The 23,054-nt window shown below is 42.3% G+C and overlaps 1 protein-coding gene across 2 annotated transcripts in view; it reads left to right on the top strand.

Moving 5' to 3' along the window:
• UPB1 (beta-ureidopropionase 1) overlaps positions 1–20,951 on the top strand; it is a 40,990-nt gene extending 20,039 nt beyond the window's left edge. For both annotated transcript variants that reach the window (XM_044990334.1, XM_044990333.1), the window contains 6 exons: positions 1,473–1,642; positions 7,649–7,730; positions 11,700–11,742; positions 13,999–14,153; positions 16,781–16,904; positions 17,230–20,951. In XM_044990334.1, the coding sequence (XP_044846269.1) occupies positions 1,473–1,642; positions 7,649–7,730; positions 11,700–11,742; positions 13,999–14,153; positions 16,781–16,864 (534 nt within the window). In that variant the 3' untranslated portion in view covers positions 16,865–16,904; positions 17,230–20,951. The remainder of the gene's footprint in view (positions 1–1,472; positions 1,643–7,648; positions 7,731–11,699; positions 11,743–13,998; positions 14,154–16,780; positions 16,905–17,229) is intronic.
• Positions 20,952–23,054: the final 2,103 nt, after the last annotated feature.

The raw sequence follows: 23,054 nt of genomic DNA, 5'->3' as shown, positions 1-23,054 counted from the left end.
CTCTCAGACCAGGTGCTACCAATGATTATCTCAGCTGGTCTGGCCAAGGCTCAGACCATACTGTTCTGTTCCCTCTGAGAGCAATGACAGAGGTAAATGCAGTGATCAAACAGCCTCCTTAAAGCAAAATTTTATTTATTTAGAACAAGGCTTTTCTCTTAAATGTTTATCTTAAAAACAATAAAACACACTGTATGCATATCTGATTTTTCCTTAAGACATACCATTCCCTGGATGTGGGATGGCTTGCTTCTTTAGACTCCCTCCACAGAGTCCATCTCTTTCTGTCTCAGCCTGTCTCCATAGACAGCTGCTGACAGGTGACCTCCTCCCCGCAGGAATCAAAACACTTTTAAACTGTTCATAGTCTTTTGATCTGGTATCTCCCAGCTCTTGCAAAACAAGGTTTGCAGCTTGCTGCAGACACTGAAGCTCTCAGTTTTTCAAGTGTGTGCTTGGGTATTCTTAACTAGATCTATTGTGTGGCTTTCCTGTTTGCTCTTCCCACAGCTCCATATTAAGTTAGAGAAATACAGTCTTATAGGAAATTCTAGTAACCCACCATAATTATACAGTAATTTTACCTCACTGACCAGGTCGCAGTCAAAACTATTACACATCAGTATTCATAGATTAATACAAAGTAATTCCAGGCCCTTCTGTGACACTCCCTATGGTAAAATCTGGACTGCTGAACAGCTGTGCCCCCTTAAATCTCCAACCTAGGGTGCCTTTTACACTACCTTGCTGTGAGAGGAACCATTCCTGGTCCTGCTCTCACACAGGCTCTAGCATGCAAAATCAATTGCAGCTGAATTACATGAATACTCTGGTCAGCCACTTACGAATTACAGTTAGGGTGACACCAGCAATTTCCCAGTCTCAGACCTTCCCCCAGAATTGTATGTCTTGTACTGCCCAGCTCTCTCCTTCTGATCTCTGCATTTTCGGAATACAGCATAGACAGGGACTATTGATTACATTGTTGACCCTACTCATACATACGTAAATACACAAAAACACAAACATTATCTCCCCACCTTTTGAGGGTTATTTATTTTGCAGGATGTTTAACCCTTTCTGGCCATGTGTCACAACTTGCTTTCAATTGCAGCAGCTGTAATTTTTGCTCTTACCATTTTGGCATGGAGGGTAGGGTGACCAGGTTATAAAATCCGTAGAGAATGCAGTATTGCTACAGGAACATGTGAAAAAGCCAGGTGGCACAGCACTTATGTCCAGCAGTGAGTAAAGAGAAGTAGAAATGGAACTGGAATTTGATCTCTACAGCTAAAGAGAGTCATTTCTGTTGGATCTGTACATACAGTGCAGGTATTTAGAGGCTGAGGAGTGTTGTCTTTTCACATACCGTTGTGCCTCAGAGATCTAGTGGATTTTAAAGGATGGTACTGGGGCGTGGGTGAACTTGGAAAAATACCTGAAGACACCTCTTTGTGTTTTTCTTTTCCTAGTCTACTTACTATATGGAGGGCAACACAGGGCATCCTGTGTTCCAGACTCAGTTTGGAAGGATTGCTGTGAATATCTGTTTTGGGCGCCATCACCCCCTGAACTGGCTCATGTACAATCTAAATGGAGCAGAGATTATCTTTAACCCTTCAGCTACTACTGGAGAACTCAGGTAAAGTACAAACAACTTGTAGGCTGTCCATTGCTTGGGATGAGCTGTATTGTGGAGTGAAATACCTGCACGTCCCATGTTTCCTGAAAGAGGAAAACCATACTTGTTTTTCCTAAATGTTTCTTTTGGACAGCAACATTTTAAAAATGTTTTGAATTACACTTAATTTTTTTGGGAGGGGGTGATATCAGTTTGGAGTGGTTCACAACTGTGAGTGCCTACAACACGGCAGACTGTCAAAAGCAGGGCAGACACCCCAAACTGGTGGTGTGTTCTATAATTAGATTTCACCAACCCAGTAACAAATGTGAACTCCTGGATCACCATATCAGTCTTACCATAGAGTCACAGACAGTCCCCTTAGACTCTCTAGCCTATTTTGCCACCCAGACAAACTGGACTTTCTGATAAAAAGTCACTTACCCCAAAATCACACCAGATTCAGGTTGCTCCCAGTCCCAAGAGAACCATCACTTACCCCAAATCAATTGGTATCCTAGATCTTACACGAAAGGCAACACTGGTGGCCAATTCTAGAGTAAACTAACTAAAGTCTTATTAGCTAAGAAAAGGAAGTAAGAGTTATTGAGAGGTTAAAGCAAGTAAAATATATGTACAGGTGAGAGACAGTTTGTAATTCCAAATGGTGGTAGTAATGTAATAAATTTCCAGTTTCCCAAAAGTCTTTTCAAGGTACCCAGATTGTCTCTAGGGATCTCCACTTTGCGTCTGGTATCCTTCCCTGTAAGAGTCCAAACACTCCAGAGATGAGGGATCTTTCCCTGAATCCATACTTCTAGCTTCTTCTCATAGGAAACAAGCTGACAGGGTCACTACCCACGTGGGCTCTTTGGGGACGGAGAGTGAGGAATGCATTTAGAGTCATTGCTCTCCAATCACCACACAAAATGACCACTTGATTTGAAATTAGCACTTTGCTGTTAAAGTTCTTCATTTGCATTCCATAAGGCTTCTTTCTCAGATTGATGGGTTATTTAGTCACAGGGGTATAAACAATGTAAATATTTGCTATTACAATGGGATACAGATAAGTTAAAATAGTGCATGTAACATCCCATTACTTTTTATGATGTTTAAACACCAAATACACTCTCATACATTTAGCAGTCACTTTGCTCTATACTGCTACACAAGTGAATTGGCCTGGCTTCCAGCTATGCATTTGTAAGCATTCATTGAGGCCTGGGCATTGGCATGAGCTGGCACATAGTCTGCCAGTATCACAAGTGCATCTATTAGCTAAGGTCCAGTATTCCAGAAAGTGTTAATGTATCATCTTGACACGCAGTATAGTACATGTACTTTTTCATTTATCCAAATGACAGTGGAGTCTGAAAGAAATCCAGTTCTGTAGGATGTACACTCCTCTACTAGTAAGCAGTGTTGCCTGACCTGTTGATTATGTATTAATTATATTGCTTACACTCAGAGGATTAGTAGGTTCTCATCCCAAGATCAGGCCCAGTTTTATTAAAATTACTATCCAGTTGGGAGCCCCGACATGCATGGTTCCAACACTCTCACTTAGGAAAACCTTTTGTATATGTAATAGTTTTATTAACACAATTAGTAAAATCACAAACACTCCAACCCAGCAAGGTAGATAGAGAGAATACAGAACGTGCGTCTGAACATCCATATACTCGCACCATTCTTTGCAAAAGGATCCAAAATGTTACTCATCATCCTTACCGTCAGATTCACTATCACCAGTGGTTACCATCCTGGCATCTCCCAAGAGTCACATCTCCCCACGGTATGTAGGCTGGGATACAACTTTGATAATGTGTTACACTGAAACCACTATGCCAAAAGTATATTCAGTAGGGGTTTCATTCTCTTTTCCTTATTTGTATTTCCTCACCCTACTAATGTTGGGGTGCCCTTCTCCTATAGTTACTAATCCTTTTACCTCAAGTTTATTAGCATATACATCAGTTAATTACTGTGGCACTTTGGTGGTCAGCCATCTGTTGATGTTCGTAATTTTTAAATTTTAAATATTCCAGGCTGGTATAAATTAGCATCTTGTGGTTAGCTTGTCAGCAGTTTAGTCATTCTTGCATATTACAGCATTCTATCTTGGGATATCTTGTGATCTAGGGATACTCTTGGTTAGCTGCTTGTGCTAAGGCTTTTTGAGCCTTGTACGTTGATTAGTTTAACTAAGCTTTTCTCTTACAGGCCTTGAGGTTTGTGGGCTCATTGCAATACTATCTTAACTTAGACCTATGCCTTATCTATTGGCTACAGATGCTGTGATACTGTTTTATGCTCTGTGGTATAAATGCAGGTATTCAAATGTGCATTTTTTTAGGATTTTATACCATATTATCTTTTCTCTGTTCCCTTAATGTTGCTCTCTTTATAAAGATGCTCCTCTGAGTGAGAAATTCACTAAGTTTTATAGCAGGAGTCAAGTTATCAAGGAGGAAGTTATATAAATTAGTTATTTTGACATAACGTAGACAAATAGCGTTAGTGGATTCCTTGAGTCATCTTCCCTGCCCTACATCAGGTTCTTAATTAGCTCTGTTTTGATGCTAGGAGTCAAATGGGTTAAGCTAAGTAAAAGCTGAGTTCAAACATATATATTTCTGGGGCAGGAACTGTCTCTCACACTTTGTTTATAGAGTGTCTTGCATAGTGGGGCCCCAATTTCACTTGGTATCTAGGTGCTAATGTAGTACCAATAAGAAATAATAACATTACCCTTGTTGGCCTAAGCACTTGTTTCCGTTAGGAGAAACTGATGATGGAGTCAGGTGCAATCCTGTTTATTTACAAAGAACGTACATAAAATACTTTTTTCCTGAATGCACTGGGAATCAAACAGCAGGAGGCAGTTATTTACTCACAGTTCCAAGCCTCTTTCCAGCCAGCACTCTACCCAAATGTGCTCTTTCTCAGCTTTTTCTCAGAGTCACACTACAAGTGCTTCTCTGGCTGGCTGGTAGGCTTCCTTGCTACCTTTCCTGTGTGCTTCTGTTGTTTGTACTGCCTCTCTGCCCCCTTCCCACACCCTGCAATCAAATCAGTATCCCATTCCTGTGTTTGTGTTCATAAGACCCCCATGAAACCCCTTGGCCCGGGGTCTAGTCCTTGGGCAGTGGTTTCCATTGCTTCAGCCATCACCAACAAAGGGCCATTTAGTTTTCCCCTCAGTTAGCCTGAATGGAAGGCAACTAGTATAACATGCATAACAACTTCATCAAAGTGGGGTGATTGCCCAACCTCCAGCATAACAATGATATTAATATATTTAGTAATGCTAAGCCTGTTTCAGACGCTCACTCCTTCCCTAGGTGAGGAGCTGTTCAATAGAACATTTGTAGGTAGTGTTAGAGGACTCTAATAACTTAGGCCCCAGTAATGCAAGGAACTCTATAGGGGTTCAGAGCTCCTGGCAGAACTGAGACCATAGTGCTTCCTATTTGAGGTAATAACCACTTCCTGGGCTGAATAAACTCTGCCTTTGAGTCAGTCAGCCCCAAGATATGGCTTTTATCACGGTAACAGGAAGCCCGTTCTGTTGTTTTAAGCTATTGAAATTTTAAATGTAATATTCAAATTGAAAGTGAAGGAAGAAAATCTTACAAAAGGAATCAACCTCTCCAAACTAACTGCACCCCCTTTAGGCCCCTGCTTTCCCTTCCTTTGACTCAGCAGGGCTTGTCTGTCCAGAATAATTGCAATATATCTTCGCTTTCATTGTCTTTAAAAACAAAGAGATGGGAGGGGCCTTTCCCAGTGTAAACTGTGTAAACATAAATGTATGAGTTATTCTGGGAACAAGAGCCCTGCTGAACGGAACAGGAGAGAACAGAAAAGTTTTAAATCATGGAGAAGGGATTGATTTTTTAAAAAGTTTTGACAGCCCCATTTTCTGTGTTCTCCCATGGCTCCTCTTCTCTTTCATGTACATTTGGAATTTTTCTGCATCAGCCGAAGGGATTGAAGCAGTGAGGCCAATCTTTGTTGCTGGCAAACAGCTTGAACATTCTGAATACGTGAGCTGCTCAGAGTAGGGAGATTGCAGTAGCCAGAGAAGTGTGATTATGGATAAATAAGTGCATAGTGAATACATAAATCACGCACCCACAACCAAGCCCAGTACAGGGAATTGTATATTTGGAGTGGTGTGGAAGGGAACTATAATTTTGAATCAGTAAGTGTACAGCATCCTGTCACTCAGACTGCCTAAGGCAATTCTGTTTCCCGATAAGAGCTGATAGCTGCTGATTTAGGTTGTTTAATATTGGAAAATGTCCTTAGAAAAGAGTTTAGTAAATACAGAGTCACGTGTAGTGGGCTTTACAAATATCACCATTAAAATAATGTTTGTGATGTTGGTCCATTTACAGCCCATTAGGAGGAGAGCAAACAGAAATTACACTGCCTTCCTGAGGCACTTCATTGCTTTTCTGGGTGCTCCAGGCTCTCCTGATTATTGGCTTTCTTCTCTTGGTTGCTTTTTGAGGGTATAATTTTTATTGCAGGAAGAGGACTCTTGAGTCCCATGCAGAAAAGAGTCTCTAGGAAAATGGAAGAACGCTGTTCTGTAGTAACCTCTTGGCTATAGTCTCTTTTCCCTCAGTATTTCTCTTTCCTTCTGTGAAATTGTAATTTGCAGGAGCCTTTCAACGAAGTCCCTTTTTTCTTAGAAGTGCTGGCAGGTTGGCTCAGCAGTTGGGGATGAGGGTGGGGGCGGAAGAGGGGGAATAATAAACCAAGTCCTTTCAATCAAACCAATGAGCATCTTGTAGGTGCCTGAGTCTTCTTGAGATTTACTTATGACAGTCATCCACCCACACTCTCCCCTTGGAGCTCAATATTGGGCAGCTACCTGCTGTTATGAGGGTGATTTTGTAGAGGAGTGTACACCCAGTCACTCTTGTTTTTCAGTGCTGTAGGTACTGTCAAACCATATCTTCTCGACTGATCTGATCCCTGTGTCTCAATATGCTTAATGAAAGGAAGGCTTCCTGTGTTTTCAGTGAGACAAGGGGAGTGAAGTAATATCTTTTATGGGCCCAACTGCTGTTGATGAGAGAGAGAGGTTTTCGAGCCACACAGAGCTCTTCTTCAAAAGTTAGTCTAATAAAAGATATTACCTCACACACCTTGTCTCTCTAATATCCTGGGACTGACATGGCTAAAACTACACTGAGTTTTCAGTGTCTCCAAAATTGAATCCCAGTTTGGAAAAAGACTGAGGGGTTAAGGTGGAGGAGAAGGAATTCTTTCCCATTTCTCGGTTCTTGGTTTTCTATACAGTGTGGAGACTGGTTTAACGGATAATGATCGAAATGTTACAGGGCTGCTTTTGTCAAGCTTGCTCTTTTGTTCTGTCAGCCCAACATAGGGGAATGACTGGTTGAAAATTTCTATGAAACCTGCAAGTAGAACAAGGTGAGCAAAAGGGGTGGAATTTTTTTCTAGCTTTCAGACAATCTGGTTTCCCATTGCCTGCCTCAGAAACTGCTCCTGGAGAAAGGGGGAGGGGGGCAATGAGAGCGAGAAACTTTCTACACCGCTGCAAAATATTATTTGGATTCCTGAAAATTAACGTATAAGTCTTCCAGACTGTGTTGAAAATTTTTTCTCCCAATAACTTTAATGGAAGGTGCATATCTAAATTCCCTGGACTGCTTGGAAATCTCAAGCCAGGCATTTAAAACTCTCATCATGGTGGTCACCATTAAAAGTCAGCTTTGTCAAGTTACCAGATAAAATAGCCTCTCCCTATATGTGGAATGGAAATAATGTTGGTAACTATGCTGAATCTGGTGTAAAATGCTGACTATTAATGGTGGCCACTCTTTGTGATCCAAGATAATTGACAGCAGTTGGCTGTAGTTAGCTTTGGTTTCCCTGATCGAGAGGCTCAAAATTACAGGTGTCCATAGCCCATGAAATATCCAAATTTATCTATGAGCCATGCAAATAAACAATAATCACCACCTTTTTGTTACTATTTTGCAGCGAGTCACTGTGGCCAATTGAAGCAAGAAATGCAGCTATTGCTAATCACTGTTTTACATGTGCCATAAACCGAGTTGGAACGGTAAGTATTTGAACACTTTGCTTTGTAGCCTGAGTTTCAGAATCTATGCATTTGAGCACACTTTAATCCTAGCTAATGAATTGTATAGTGCTAACTCCTGTATTCCTCTGTACAGGGCCGCCCAGAGGATTCCGGGGGCCCGGGGTCTTCGGCGGCGGAGGGCCCTTCTGTTCCGGGACCCACCGCCAAAGTGCCCCGAAGACCCGCGGCGGGAGCCCCCCGCCGCCGAATTACCGCCGAAGTGGGACCCGCCGCCGAAGCGCAGCCCGGTCTTCGGCGGTAATTCGGTGGCGGGGGGGGGTCCCCGCCGCGGGCCTTCGGGGCACTTCGGCGGCGGGTCCCGGAACAGAAGGGGCCCCCCGCCGCCAAAGACCCCGGGCTGCGCTTCGGCGGCGGCGGCAGGTCCCGCTTCCCCCCCCCCCGCCCCGGCCTCAGCCTCTTACCCGAGCGCGTCTCCGGCGGGGCCTGAGCTCCGTCCCGCTCAGAGCCGCGTGGTGAGGGGGCGGGGCTGGGAGCTCCACGCCGAGCGGAGGCAGCTGCCCCGCCCCCTCACCACGCGGCTCGGATCGGGGCGGGGCTCAGGGGCTCGGCCGGAGACTCGGCGCTTGATGCGCTGAGGCTCCAGGAGAGGGGCGGAGGCGGGAGCCTCCGCTCTTCTCTTGGGGGCCCCTGCGGAGCCCGGGGCCCGGGGCAAATTGCCCCCTTTGCCCCCCCCTCTGGGCGGCCCTGCCTCTGTATAGCATGAGACCTCCTCTCTCATGAACATTTGCAATGTGCTTTGAAGATTGAAAGTGTTGCTATGATACCTAGTAAGCAGGGAGAGTGTGAGCCACCTGCCCTGCTGCTGGCAGCCTGCATTCTGCTGCGGCTCCTTCCTATTCTTGACTTGTTCTTTCTCTGTGGTGAAGGATTTAACTAAGGGCTTGTTTATCCTTACTGGGGGATCAACGAGTGGCAATACATGCATCGGCGTTGATTTAGCGGGTCTAGTGAAGACCCACTAAATCAACCGTAGATTGCTCTCCTGTCGACTCCTGTGCTCCACCGGATTGAGAAGAGTAAGGGGAGTCAATAGGAGAGCGTCTCTCGTCGACATCGCATAGTGTGGACCCTGCGGTAAGTAGATCTAAGCGATGTCGATTTGAGTTACGCTATTCACGTAACTCAAATTGCGTAGCTTAGATCGACTTTTCCCTTTAGTGTAGACAGGGCCTAAGATGAATGCTCCTCCCCTTCTTGCTAATTCTCCTAGCTCCTATGTAGAACTCAGTGTCTCCTTCACTAGGATTATTGAAAATGAAATGTATCCTTGCACTTCTGTAACAGAGCTAGTTCCTACTAGTCAGACACCTTCTGTCCTTAACAGTTGAGATCATGGAACCAATTCTACTGTCATGTGCAGTAGGTGAGGCCTGTCTTCAGACCTAGTGACACAAGGTGGATGAGGTATAATATATTGTATTGAACCAATTTCTGTTGGTGATGGTGAAAAGCTTTTGAGCTATGCCAAGCTCTTCTTCAGATCTGGGAAAGGTACTCAGAGTGGTGCAACTAAATACAAGGTGGAACTACTTAGCATAAGTAGTTAACACATATTTTAAGGGACCATTTAAGGGAAGTTGTGGTGGAAACCTGTAGGGAGGTTTCGATCATTTGTCCACAGGATGAAAATAATACCAATATCAACCTCTTTGTGGGCCACCTTGAGGAAGAATTTCTGGACAAATGCACCATGAAACCAATGTACCTAAGATACATTGATATTATATTCATCCTCTGGACAGATGACCTAACTTCCTTCTGGATTTCCACCACTACTTCAACAACCCACCACCCATCCATCAAACTCTCCCAAGAACACTCTCACAGCAGCAACAACTTCCTGGCCATGATTAGCTTCAACAGTGGAACCTTACAGACAACTGTATACAAGAAACCCCATGGATGACCGCACTTACCTTCACAGATCTAGTAACCACCCCAAGAAATCTGTTATCTACAGCGAGGCCCTCAGCTACCACAGAATATGCTCCTAGGAGAAAGTCTGGGATACACACTTTAACACATGTAAAACCACCTTTACCAGACAAGGATACTCCACCAGAGAAGTAGATCACATCATGGAATGAGCCACCCCAAAATCCTAAGAGACCCTACTTCACTACGGGGAGGGGGGGGAATCCTCCGACCACACCCCCCAAGTTGTCACCTACCACGCCATACTGGAACCAGTATGGGGTATCTTTAAACAGTTACAACCCATACTCAATGGGGAGCACCTCCTGAAGAAGTCTATCCAACCCTCCTCTTCTGGCCTTCAAACAACCCACTAATGTCTCCAGGCTTATTGTCAGAAGCAAGCTCCCCACAGACCAGTACCCATCGAGACCCAGCCATAAAAACAGATGCAAAACCTGCCGACGTATTGCTACCGCTACAATGGTCAATATCTCCCACAACACACGTTTCAAGATGTATGGGTCCTACGTATGCCTATCACAACATGTGATGTACCTCCTCCAGTGCACTAAATGCTCCAGTAACAACTGTGTGGCTGAAGCCAGTTAGTCATTATGTTCTTGAATGAACTCACAGAAAAATGATAAAAGACAAAAATACCATATCATCCATGGGCAAATACTTTTCACAAAACGATCACTCCACTCTATATCTGACCTATCAGTCCTCATCCTCAAGGAAACTAGCACAATTCCTTCAAAAGATGAGCCTAGGAGTTTAAATTCATAATTTTGCTGGACATTAAAAATCATGGTTTTAATAAAGACAGTGGATTTATGGTTTATTACAATAATCTGCAACCCATTAACCCCCTTTTTTGTCCTGTGACTGGAGGAGTGTTAATGGGCCACTTCAACGTGAATGGTTCCTTAAAACATGTGTTAGTTACTAAACAATCTTGTATTTAGCTGCAACACTCTGAGTACCTTTCCCAGACCTGAAGAAGAGCTCTGTGTAGCTCAAAAGCTGGTCTCTTTCACCAACAGAAGTTGGTCCAATTAAAGATTATACCTCACCAAAGTTGTTTCTCTATTATCCTGGGACCAACATGACAACATCAACACTGCAACATTCAGAGCTAATGCACATACAGATTCTTTGCTGGGCACCTTAGTGTGTATATTTTTGTAAGCTGCTCTCCATTAATCTGGCTTTGTGTCCACCTGGTTAGACCATATGTTCTTCCTTTCTATTATTTGCAAAGACTACCTCATTTAAATCTCTCTTCTCCCACCTCCATACCAGAGCTGTCCTCTCCTTGGATCGTTAACTTGTTGTGTTGCAGGGGCTTGTGTGTCCCAATGACCCTCAGAACTATGTCGTCTGGAGTCTTGTACTCCTGGTAGGATCACCCTTGCAAACAGTTCTGAGGTGAGGTTCCAGATGAAGCACGGTCCAGACTTCTCAAAAGCCCAGTGGTGGAACAGGTGTATTTGAGGACTTGTCAGTTCTCTGCGGCTGTGAGGGCGGATGAGGGCTGCAGCAGGACGGAAACCTCCAGTTGTCTCAGACTCCCCTGCCACCAGGTCCAGGGCTCCTTCCTGTCAAATTTCATGAGGTTGCTGCCTGCGCACCAGCTCCCCCACATTAAAAGATTTCACGCATAGGCCTCTGCCATGACCAGAGTTGTGACACCCTAGTATTACTACTCATATTCCCCAAAGTGCTGTGAATACAAGGCTGTCACCCAAGCAAATGCCTGTCTTCCAGGCTAGTCCATCCTAAAATTCTAGCAAGACAGTCACTACCTTGAATCTAGAAACGAGGTGACACTGAAGATTCTCTTCTACAGGCAGTGTTGACGGTAAGCCAGACACGTCTTAACAGATGTATGCCAAGTTTTAATTAATGTTAGTATATCAAACATTGTATTGCAGCAAGATTCTCTTGCATGAAATGAGATTACAGTGCCATCTACAGCCTCATTTCAAACTGGCCTTTGTTTCACAGGAATACTACGTGAATGCATTTACATCTGGAGATGGTGGGAAAGGTACGTTCAGCAAATACCTTCATGGGTTGCTAATAGTTGATTTTGAATCATGAAGAGTTATCTTTCCGGCTATCTGTCTGTAGTTTCCATGACAATGGTAGTATCTAAGAGCAGCTTTATTTCCCAGAAATGACACAGTCTTAGAACCTACAGGCAACTAGTAGGAAAGATATCCAAAGTACAGTGGCATATGGTCATTGGAGGTGCTTATATAGGGCTGCTATATCCTTCCTAAGGACTCCAGTCTGTCTGATCCCTGGAAGCTTGCAAGGCAAAACCCCATAAATTTGCCCTATGTTGTCAGTGTGGTTTATGATGATGCATTAACCTTCATGTTCTGACTTTAAATCCGTAAAAGCCAGGACTTCTCTTACCAAGTACTGTTGCTACATACACAAGTTAATGTGAAAAATGATTAGCTTCATATAGTCCATATCCAGACACACAGGTGATCTATTGAGTCTCATGAATGGTTTACATAAAGTTATAGGTTCTGGCATGCCGAGCCACATGATGCTGAAGATGGAGTGCAGAGCTAAGACATACAGGAGACTCTCTCACTGGACTTCTCCATTTTACTGCTTTATAAAACATTTCCTCCTTATAACAATTGTCTGAGTCTGATGTGGTTATAGCAGACTCCTAGAACCTTCCTTTAGGCTGTCAGATTACTCCTGTTGTAATGCCTATTCTATAAATAGACAAATGTGCAATTCCCAACAGATATGTCTTCACTGCAGAGTTAAGATGAGTGATCAGCACCTGGATTAATCTAGCCCCAGCAGGGGGAGTGCAATACCTGTGTGACTGTATCCTCACTGATGCTGCATTCACTATTTTGCTATGACTTTTGAGGGTATATCCCATCGTTCTTTGTGCTGCAGTAAGCTGAGACATCCTATGATTCTTTCCCAGTGAATCGTGATAGAACTTGTCTGTCTTGGGCACATGGGAGAAATTGTGGGAAACCATTGGGGGTGTGTCAGTGCATGAGTGATTTAGCCTGCATCTTTACTGCAAAGTGGATGAGTTGCCAGCCCAAGTGGAAGCAGCACAAGAGCTCTTGCCTAAACAGCCAGCCAGCCTGAATGTAAAGCACCACCAGACCCAGGGGAGAGGCTTTTGTGTGAATGGAAATGGGGTGAGGGGCAACACCTGAGTAAGAGCCCAAATTAACTGCAGTGAAGACATACCTTAGAGGGGTTTCACAGGAGCAAACCAAAATATACTTGGCCAGTTTTATTCTGTTCTTTAATTTATATCATTATAAATGGTGAGAACATGACAGGCAAAAGCAAACACTAATCATAATTCAGAAATAAGAAAAGAAAGAAAAGAATAACCTAATGCATTGTCATGTTCACTACAGGCTTGAACAAAAGGATAAGTTATAAAAATCAAATAAACTTGTACTCTGTCAGATTCCCTGATCATCTATTCAGAAATCCAAAAGAAGTCTGAGATTCTGAACTGCTTTCTCTTGGGGTAGATGTAACCCACCAAATATTCAATTGTAACCTCAGCATTTGTCCTATGGGAACCACCATCTTCTCTGTTTATTTTCTGGCCTCAGTCTGAGTCTCAGCCAACTCATTTGCTACAGATCCTTGTGTTGGCCTGACATTGGAGCTCAGTATTAGCAGCTGCTGCATGAAGGTAGCCAGTGGTTGCCATCACTCACTTTGATTGTCCCCCCTGAGCAGTGCAGAACTTCCTAGGTGTCTGGTGCTCTTGATCTTGTGGCCAATCATTTGATCCTGTTGAAGATATTTGCATTTTTAATACGATTTTTCTTCCTCCTATCTCAATGTTTTATACTTTGGTCCTGTACTGAAGAGCTAATGCTGTGAACTCTGTCAGTTGCTTTGAAACACATTGCGATGTCACAGTTAGCATTTACTTGATTGTAGGCTAGATGGGAGAAGGAAACAAAGCCCTTATTTAAATGCAAATAGTTTTAATAATTAGCAAGCACAATAGTCCATTATGAAAAGCCTATGAAAGTTGCATGGATTCCTGTTTGTCTATGTGAAAGCTCTCCTCTGTGGGAAAGGTAACTAATGGTTAGAACTACAGTTTTCCTGCGGCTTCACTGTGGCTTATTGAGTTAAATGAGAGCACAGCTGGGTGAAAAAATAGAGGAAGTTATCCTGAGTTTCTCACAGGAAACAACATGTGCGGTTGCATACTTATTTGCCCATGGCATTCTATGTTGATTATTATTATTATTATTTATTATATTTTTTATTTATTAAGCCCACCATGACTTGGGATATTTTTATGGCTCGAGTTATGTGGCTGCGCCAGATGGCAGTCGGACACCTGGACTGTCCCGCACACAGGATGGGCTTTTGGTGGCTGAGGTGGATCTAAACCTTTGCAGGCAAGTCGGTGACAAATGGAGTTTTAAGGTAAGTCCTTATTCCCTAAAGAAACCTGGCCAGTTCTCTAAGAACAGTCTGCTAACTTTTATATGACATTGAATGGGCCTTACATGTTAGTTTTTGTGGAATTTAAGCTATTGCTAAAAAATGAAACCTTCTTGTCCTTATGATTCTGAAGATCACACTCAGAAGGTTAAGTGATGGATTGCTCACTTCCTGAGCCTGCAGACAGCCTGAAGCCAGACATGAAAACTGCCTCCATTCACCTCTGAAGCCTCTTGTTCTGTTTCACTTTGGAAGTGAAGTAAGCTAAATGGAATTTAGGCCACTTTAATTCTGAATGAGAGCATCCACACAGGGGTTTACTGTGGTTTAACTAATCTAACACACCTTTAGTTAATTTAGATGAACTTTCCTGAGGGTATGGCTCTACTGCCATTAAAAACTCGCAGGTGGCCCATGCCAGCTGACTTGGGCTCATGGGGCTCAGGCTAAGGATCTGTTTAATTGCAGTGTAGATGTTCGGTCTCAGGCTGCAGCCCAAGCTCTGGGACCCTCCCACCTCACAGAGTCCTAGAGCCCGGGCTCTAGCCTGAGCCTGAATGTCTACACAGCAATTTTTCAGCCCTGGAGCTCAAGCCCCGTGAGTCCAAGTCAGCTGACCGGGGCCAGCCATGGGTTTTTTCGCTGTGTAGACATACCCAGAAAGTCCACATGTAGTCAAGCACTTCGTTTTAGTCCTCAGAACCACTATAGGTGTGGAATTTCGATCAACCTTTCCTCCTGAATCCAATATGCACTTTGACTCCTGGCAACAAGTGGGATAAATCCTCTAGCTAGTGACCTTTACAATCTGTCATCCTCCTCCTGCTTGAGTTCTTCAGTGATACTGTATTCCAGTGTCTAAACTCAGACATGGTAACATAGAATTTTAGGTCTTTATCTGTACAAAAATACATCCAGCTTCCTTGCGTTTTGCTCTTGCATACGCCTGTGCCATATGGTCTTATGTATTCTGTGAAACACTGGACCTAACATCTGTGGAAAGAACTCTTGGTGGCTGTGGTATACTGGTACTGAATTTTACATCCTCAGTAAAATGAGGGGTCTTTTCAGCAGAACGTAGATCTTGGTAATCAGAGAATACACAAGGGCCCCTCAACTGTAACGGCACATTTTAGATGCATTCAAATATGGACATTTTTATTGCTGTATGAAAATGAGTAGTACAATATCCCTTGTGCTGTTTTTTATTTGGTTGTTTATTTTGTGCTGCCCCCATGTCTTCTGTTTCCAGTGTGCTGCAGTTTTGTATTGTCAGTGCAAACTGGCATTGCTGGAAGTTTTGGAAGCTGAGTAGAGGACAGCTGGGGCTTTTGACAACCAGAAAGGAGTAGGAAGTAGTTTAAATTTTTGTAATTTGATGGAGATTCAATATCCCCTTCCTACTTGTGAGCAGCCAGAGGTGGCTTGACATTTGGGGGTGATGGGCATGACCTTCTTGCTCCCCACCCAGACAACCCTTGACAGCAACCACATATCCCATAACTTGCTCCAGGATCTGCCACTGCATCCAGAAGCAACGGATAAGGACATTAACTGTATGTTTCTTCTAAAATTATCAGCAGTGAAATAATTAACCATTGTCCTCATTACATTTCAGAATTCACTCTATTGCTGTGAGAGGAGCAAGTTCACTCCCCTCAAAGCTAATGTTTCAGGCTTCTTGCACACTCAGGAAGACAGCAGTATCAAGTCACATTTAGAAAGCTTTCTTCACAAGTATAATGGCTATAAACTTAGTGTGAAAAGTGACTGTAGAAAGAGCAGCATGGAATTCATGTTTTATATGGATATTTTTTTCACACACACATAACAATATAATAATAATGTTCTTTCTAACTATCATCCCTGAAAATTCTGCCTGGGATCTGAAAGTCAAGACGGGTTCTTCCCTTACTGTGCATCATCACCAGGTGATCATGCTACCACAATGGGAGCTGTATAAGTTCCTACATAGATACAGGTTCTGCAGACCAAATGCTACAGTGACACCTGTGCAAACCCATTGAAAGCAGTGGGGTTTTCAGGTGTTACTGGGAGCATCGTGTGAAGACTTCTCACTTGTGTAGTTCCACTGCCTTCACTGGGTATACGTTGGTGTAACTGGAATTCAGTATATAATTCTGTCAGTGCACAGCAAAGAGACTCCAGCTCTCACACTTACCTGTGTTAGGCCTGAAAAGGTAACACAGGTTTAAAAAAAAGCTGTAAGAATTTATTTTTGTCACTCATCAGCAAATGTGACTCTGAACACACAAACACGGAGTACATGTGCTGAGCAAGACGGTGCCAATTTTACATAATCACTTTGCAGCATAGAACTCCATTTGTAATTTGTTTTTAAATGAGAGTTTAGCTTTTGCAAGAGACTGCTTATGCCAGGGCATTGGTAATTTTTTGAAGATTGATGGAATTAAGACCTTACCATTCTTGGTAGTTAATGTTTCTTTTTTAAAAAGTGATGTAAATCAATATTTTCTATTAAAATTCCTTCAACTGTTCATCTGTAATCCTCCCTGGCAGTGGGGAGGAGAAGGAGCAGCTAATGGGAAGTTACTGAAATAGACTACAGCTCTGCTTTCCTTTTCCAGATGACTGGTAGATACGAGATGTATGCAGAGGAACTCATGAAGGCTGTCCAGCTTAACTTTGCACCCAATATTATTAAAGAGTAGCTGTGGCGGTGTCCTCTGGTAGGAGAGCTCTCACACCAAGGTAATAGCATCCCCTTTACAAAACAAAAGTGATCTATGTATGTTAGTCTGCAAAAGTCTCCATCTTCTATCATCTGACAGTTGATACTGCAACTGAAACTTGGCAGTGAGTCAAAACTTACTATACATTTTTATAAAGCACTTACTACAAAGTGATGAGCAAATGATAGAGGGCTGGGTGAGGAACTCACCTGGTCAGATTTAGCTTAAATTCTGAAATGTGCATTATACTGTATGAGTGTTGGTGAAAAGGTGATATAGCATATACAAAACCAATCTGGCCCTGAGGAAATGCTAATGCGCTTTCCCTATATGCTTTGTTTCAGTGGGATAAAAATGTCAACACTTAAAGGCTTTGTCTGAGACCTTTTGACACATGTAGTCTCCTTTTCTTTGGATGCCGAATCAGTCATATGGTTCAGAAGAGTATCAGGAATACAAGCATTGACTCTTGGTACTTCCCAAAAGGAAGTGCTAGATAAGGAACTGACTGTATTTCCTCTCACTTCACATGATAACTTTATGTTGTCACAAGTAGCTGAACGCCCGTGCTGTCACGCGGGTGTAATTTGTTAAGTCATGTTTATGAAAAAGCCAAAAATGTCTCTAAACAAAAACTGTCATCAGCTATTCTTGTAGCTGTTTCCATTGCTTCACATTGACGCAGACGTTCTAAGCTTCAGAGTGGTGTTTGTGGTTAGTGGTGTGTGCTGGTTGTGTCTATTTGTGCGTGGGTGGTGTTGTGCTGGGAGAGCTGTGTAGATTTCTCCAGGTTGGGAATGAGGAGGGTGGCTACAGTGAGGGACTGTGTGTGGGGGTTATGTTGTGCTGGGAGATTTATGTTGATTTTTGTGGCTGTGGCAGTTGGGCCAGGTAATCCAGCATCTGTGCAGTTTCCCTAGTACAACCAATGAAATTATTGCATGCAAATTAGCTGTAGAGTAAGGTTGGTTGGTAGTCGTTACCTCTGATCTCACAATGGTCTAGAACTCTTGGCATAGCATAGAGATGCATGCCTTACTATAGATGTAATACATAAGGTCAAAATGGCTGAGAACTTAAAAATTGGATGGTAGTAGGCAATGAAGCCCAGTGATGATGGAACCTGATGATATTCTAAACAAACAGAGCTTTCAAGCCATGCTTGGACCTGTTTCCATTGCTTCACACTGACTCAACAGACATCTTAGGCTTCAGAGTGCCATTCCTAGAATCTTACTATATGGATGCTGCCACACTACATATTTCAGCTTGTGGACATTGTACCTCTTAGGTTATTTATCTTGCCGGAGAGGTAATGCCCTTAGCATTGCTGTTCCGCCATCTGAATCCTTAGAGCTGGAGTGCAGCATATGGCCCGTAATCCTACACAGCCCACCAGAGCATTCATAAGGCCCGCAGCAGGGCTTGGGTTGTCAGCCCTGGGTTTCGGGACTCCTGCTGTCAGCTGAAATCTTATTAAAATATGTAGAATCTGTTTGGCCCACACTAGGTTGTGCTTAGGTTTATTTGGCCTTCTAGTATAATAAGGTTGGGCACCACTGCCTTAAGAGCATTCGTGTATCTAAATTGGTAGTTTAAAAAAATGAACTGCATGTCCCATGTACTAGTTTTACAGGGGAAAATACAGAAGGAAAAGGTCTGGCCAAAAACGGAGTGGCTGAAGTTAGGTTCTTATGTCGGTGCTCAAATAAGAATTTAGGAGCCTAATTTTTGGCAACCATTTTTAAAAGTCTTGGCCTCTGTCTTGTGAAAAAAGATTTAAAATGAAATGTGTATGGTTTGGCTTGACTTAGTGAAGATGAAAGGGGCCTGGGGGATATTGAAAAACCTTTGAAGGATAATTGTTTAAAGTGAGCCAAGGGTCTAAAAGTATATAGGATGGAATAAAAATAAGGAAAAGATTTGTTTGTAGAATTCCCAATAAAAAAATTTAATGGTAGAATTTTCTTAAGAGAATTGGTGGAAGTTCCCTTGTTTGGGACACTTATGACAAGTGATCAGTAAACAGTGTGCGAAAGTAATCCTACAACAGCAGGGGGTAGCACTGGGTACTTTGTAGACCTTTTCCAGTGCTAAAACCAAACTTGTCTGTAATGCCAGAGTAACTCCATTGAAATCAAAGGCATTATTCTGTTTTATACTAATAAATTTTAGTTCAGAATCTAACCCTAATATCCAGTTTGTATCTTAATCATCTTAAAGCTCTACAATTTAAAAAAACCTCAGTCAAGCAGGATTAAATGCTACACATTCTATTAGGGCTTTAATTTAAACTCCATAAAGCTATTATGAATGTTGCCTTCTAGAGCATTGATTAGTTTGGCTGTGAAGGACAGACAGCTTTGTAGCGAGACATCTTTTTAAATTACAGCCAAGCCAAAAAGAACTCTAATTGTGTTCAGTACTTGGTAATGGGATGTATTACTATTGCAGACTTTCATAGCACTTCAGGATTTTGTTGTGTTATTGTCCTGTAGCCAGTTTTTAAATACAGGAAACTAAAGCTTCTAAGCAGGGCCCCAAATTACATCAACAACAACAACAAAAATTAAGAAGGTGGCCTAGGAAGCTTTTTCTGTAGTACAGGCGAGTAGCTTCCAACCTTCAGTCTGGTGACTGTCCCACCGGAAATACAACCATTGCATGACCCATTGGGTATAACAAATGATAGTGGAATTCATTCAGTATCACATGCAGGAACAGACCATGTGATGTGAGTGGGGAAAAAGGGGGGGGGGGTCAGTACAGAGAAAGAAATGTAATATTTTTAAGCTTTGTTCGGACATGCATTGGATCTGTCTGCTCACTTTTACTTTCCTATCTCTACCCATGTCACACCCACATTAAGCACTTAATCCAAGCAGCACAAGAAAACAGGGAACCTCAGCTCTGTGACAAAACAAACTGCCTCAAATGCTTGTAAGCAGCAGGACTGGTTCTCTCTCTCCAGGGGGGTATTTTTGCCTATCTTCTGTTATCTCTCTGTATACCACCACCTCCAGGTTGAGATTTAGCCATATTTATTTTTTATACAATTTAACTGTAGAGTCTGGGATTTAATTCCTTTCCTCTATTGTTTTGTATTATAAAGCATTTAATACAGCCTTCCTAGAACCAGATAGTGGCCCCCAAACAGGACGTGACCTATTAGTTGGGAATCATTGGTGCAGATAAGGCTTCTGTGTATTGATCCCATTAAAAGTATGTAAACACTAACAAAGGAAACTATTGCAAGGATGATTGACAGGATGTTACAGTTTATCACTTAGTTTGACCTTCCAGCAGTTTAACACATATACCCACCCCATACCATACCACCATAGTTGAACAAATGCCTTTGGGTACTCCTGCAGTACCCAGTAATGGGGCTAGAGGTACAGAGGCTTTTAAGGAACCTCCAAAAGCCCAGCATGACGTGAAATGGAATTAGAAAGAGCAGCTGAATTGGTGCAGCAGTTGCCATTCTTGTGGCTTTTTTCAAACAATGCAGAGAAATTGGTGTAGATTGCACCAGTGCAGCGCTGAAGATCTCAACCAAAGAGTTGCAGTCAGCTAGGATACCCACTGGTTGTGTGATGCCTAAGACAACTGTAGTGTGCGGATAGCAATGGTACATGGAATGCTTTGAGCTTGGAATGTAACCAGTTTTGCATCCCTTTTTGTTTGCCCAGTATAGTCTGGGCAAACAAATGTAGTGATCACATGTAGTGATTTGTCTGGGAAAAGTACGAACCTAAATCCTAATGACAGCGTACCCACAGCCGAAGTAAATATTTGTCTCTTAAGAGTTTCAAAATGGCAGTTTCAGCTAATTGTATCATTTCTAGTTTAATACATACTGCTTTTAAAGATCTTCACACTTTTTTGCATAATAAACTGGTTGACAAATACAGCTGCTACACTATGCTATAGGGTTCACTTAAAACCTTTATTGAGAATGGCTCAATTACAGACAAAATATATTTATGTATAAAATTTCTCTGCATGTAAAATATCCCTTTCTTTGCTGTGGACAATATGAATAAAACAAGGTATTACACAGAAACATTTTCAGGGTGAGCTTTTTGATAAGCAAACTTCTAACAGAAAAATGATGGACATTCTTTATTTTTGCCCAATTAACTGCTTTCTTAACCTAAAGTTTGACTCGTGCCTACTCAATATCAGCTCTACTCAAATATGGCCTTCACCTCTTCTCTCTAGGCTCATCTTCCAGGGCAGTCTTCACTTGTTTTCCCTGCCTGTAGGAGATCCTGTGGCAGTGAGGGGCTCCTGTTTTCTTCTTTGTCATTTAATCAGCTGTAATTTAATCTTTACATTCCATTTAACTATTTAAAACCCAGCCACCCAAATACTTATTAACCCAACAGCAGTAAAAATGATTACACCCATATATCTGCTTCCATCATTTACATTAGGTATTCTCACAATGAGACAAGATTCCATTTTGCCTTTGAGTTGAATACATGCAGTCTAATATCTGCTTTCAAGTTGGTTCAAGACCAGGATCTGAACACCAGAACCAAATACAGTCCAGCTCAAACCAGCTATATGGCAACATATCATTACTCTTAACCCCGCTGTAAGAACGATTTTCATTGGACTGAACACACCCCTTTCAGAAAATAAATTCCATGGTGCTTAAATTATATTGGAGGAGTTATATGATGGGGGGGAAAAAGCACAGATTAACAAAAGATACTGAATAGTTAGTTTACAGACGTGTTATTAGTAACATACCTAAAAATCCTTCACAGTGAAGCATTACACACAAATGGTCTTGGACATACAATTCTTTAAGTCAGTGGCCAGCTGGTAGCTTAGCCAGTTTTGTAGGCATTATAAGGCAAAACCTGTTACTGGTTTTGTCCACAGGGCCTCTGCAGTGATTGTAATGGAACTGCTGATGTTTCTGTTCTGTCAGCCAATAACTTGTATCCTAATTCCCAGTCATCTTCACATGCAGCAGGTGCCCAAGTGCATTCCAGCCACACCTGCTGTAAATGAGTTCTGATTGAAAACATGTTTCCATCAAACTCGTTTTTCAGATTTTGCAAAGGAACTGCATTTCTACTCACCTGCCACTGTATTTCAGGCACTGAAGAAAGGAGCACTCTAGATCAAGTACTTTTTGGGTACTCTCCAGTGTTTGCAAGCCACCTAGATTAGAAAATGTTTTTCCTTACAACTTTTATCCTTTAGCGTGTTGCTAAACACTGACTCCTTGTACACTGTTTTCACCAGAAAGGGTGCCTTTTCTTTACTATCTGCACCATCAGGGATTACAGCTTTAGGCAATGGGTTTAAGATGTGTCTCCTCAGCTGGTTGTCTAGGTACAAAACATATGTTATAGTGCTTACATCAATAGCAACATTTTTTCTTTTGTTTTTAAAATCATTTAGAATTTGGAGGTGAATTCCAGCCTGTTATAATTTTAGAGTAGACCAGATTTTGGGCCCAAAGTATTTGCCAGCATGTCTTTAAGTCAACTGTACATTATCTGAATCCTCAGCTGAAAAGGCTAAGTATAAAACCAAGCACATTTATATTGTAGTTAAAGTCATAAAGCTAAATTTCAAGAGGCGATGAAACTGGGAGTCAAAATTTGTAGGAAGTGTACGGTCAAAGCTGAATTATGTCCTGCACTTCAGTGCTTCTCTGCCAGGCAGGTGATCCCAGATAATATGTTAAAGGGGCTGCACGCAGCCTGCTGCAATCTTACAGTTTAGCTTAAAGCATCAGAATGCAGTGAGGACCCTGCTGCTTATTCCAAAACACAGCTGTAGAGTGAGAAGAGGTAGAAAGTCTGGGCTCCTTGTATAACATCTTTGGACTTCAGCCAAGAGTAGATTGTTCTCCCTGCCTCTTCAATTAGAAGCAGAGTTCAGAGTCAGGCTACTGGCAGTATCTGTTCCTGGGAAATCCCTCATTAAATCTCAACAACAAATGTTTAACCTCAAATTACAATACAGGCTTTGCGCAAAATCTGTTCTCTCTCTCCTGCCAGACATTTAAAACAACCCCCTGCACACAAGGCATAAACCCTCAGTGCTTAGGTGGCTACTTAGTGCATTTTTTTAATCAACAGTTTAAAAACTGTACCTAGACTCGATCCCCAGATACTTCAGAATGTTGTGTGTGATGTAG

This window comes from Mauremys mutica, chromosome 16, assembly GCF_020497125.1.
Source record: "Mauremys mutica isolate MM-2020 ecotype Southern chromosome 16, ASM2049712v1, whole genome shotgun sequence".
Lineage (NCBI taxonomy): Eukaryota > Metazoa > Chordata > Testudines > Geoemydidae > Mauremys > Mauremys mutica.
This window is presented reverse-complemented; position numbering and strand designations above follow the sequence as displayed.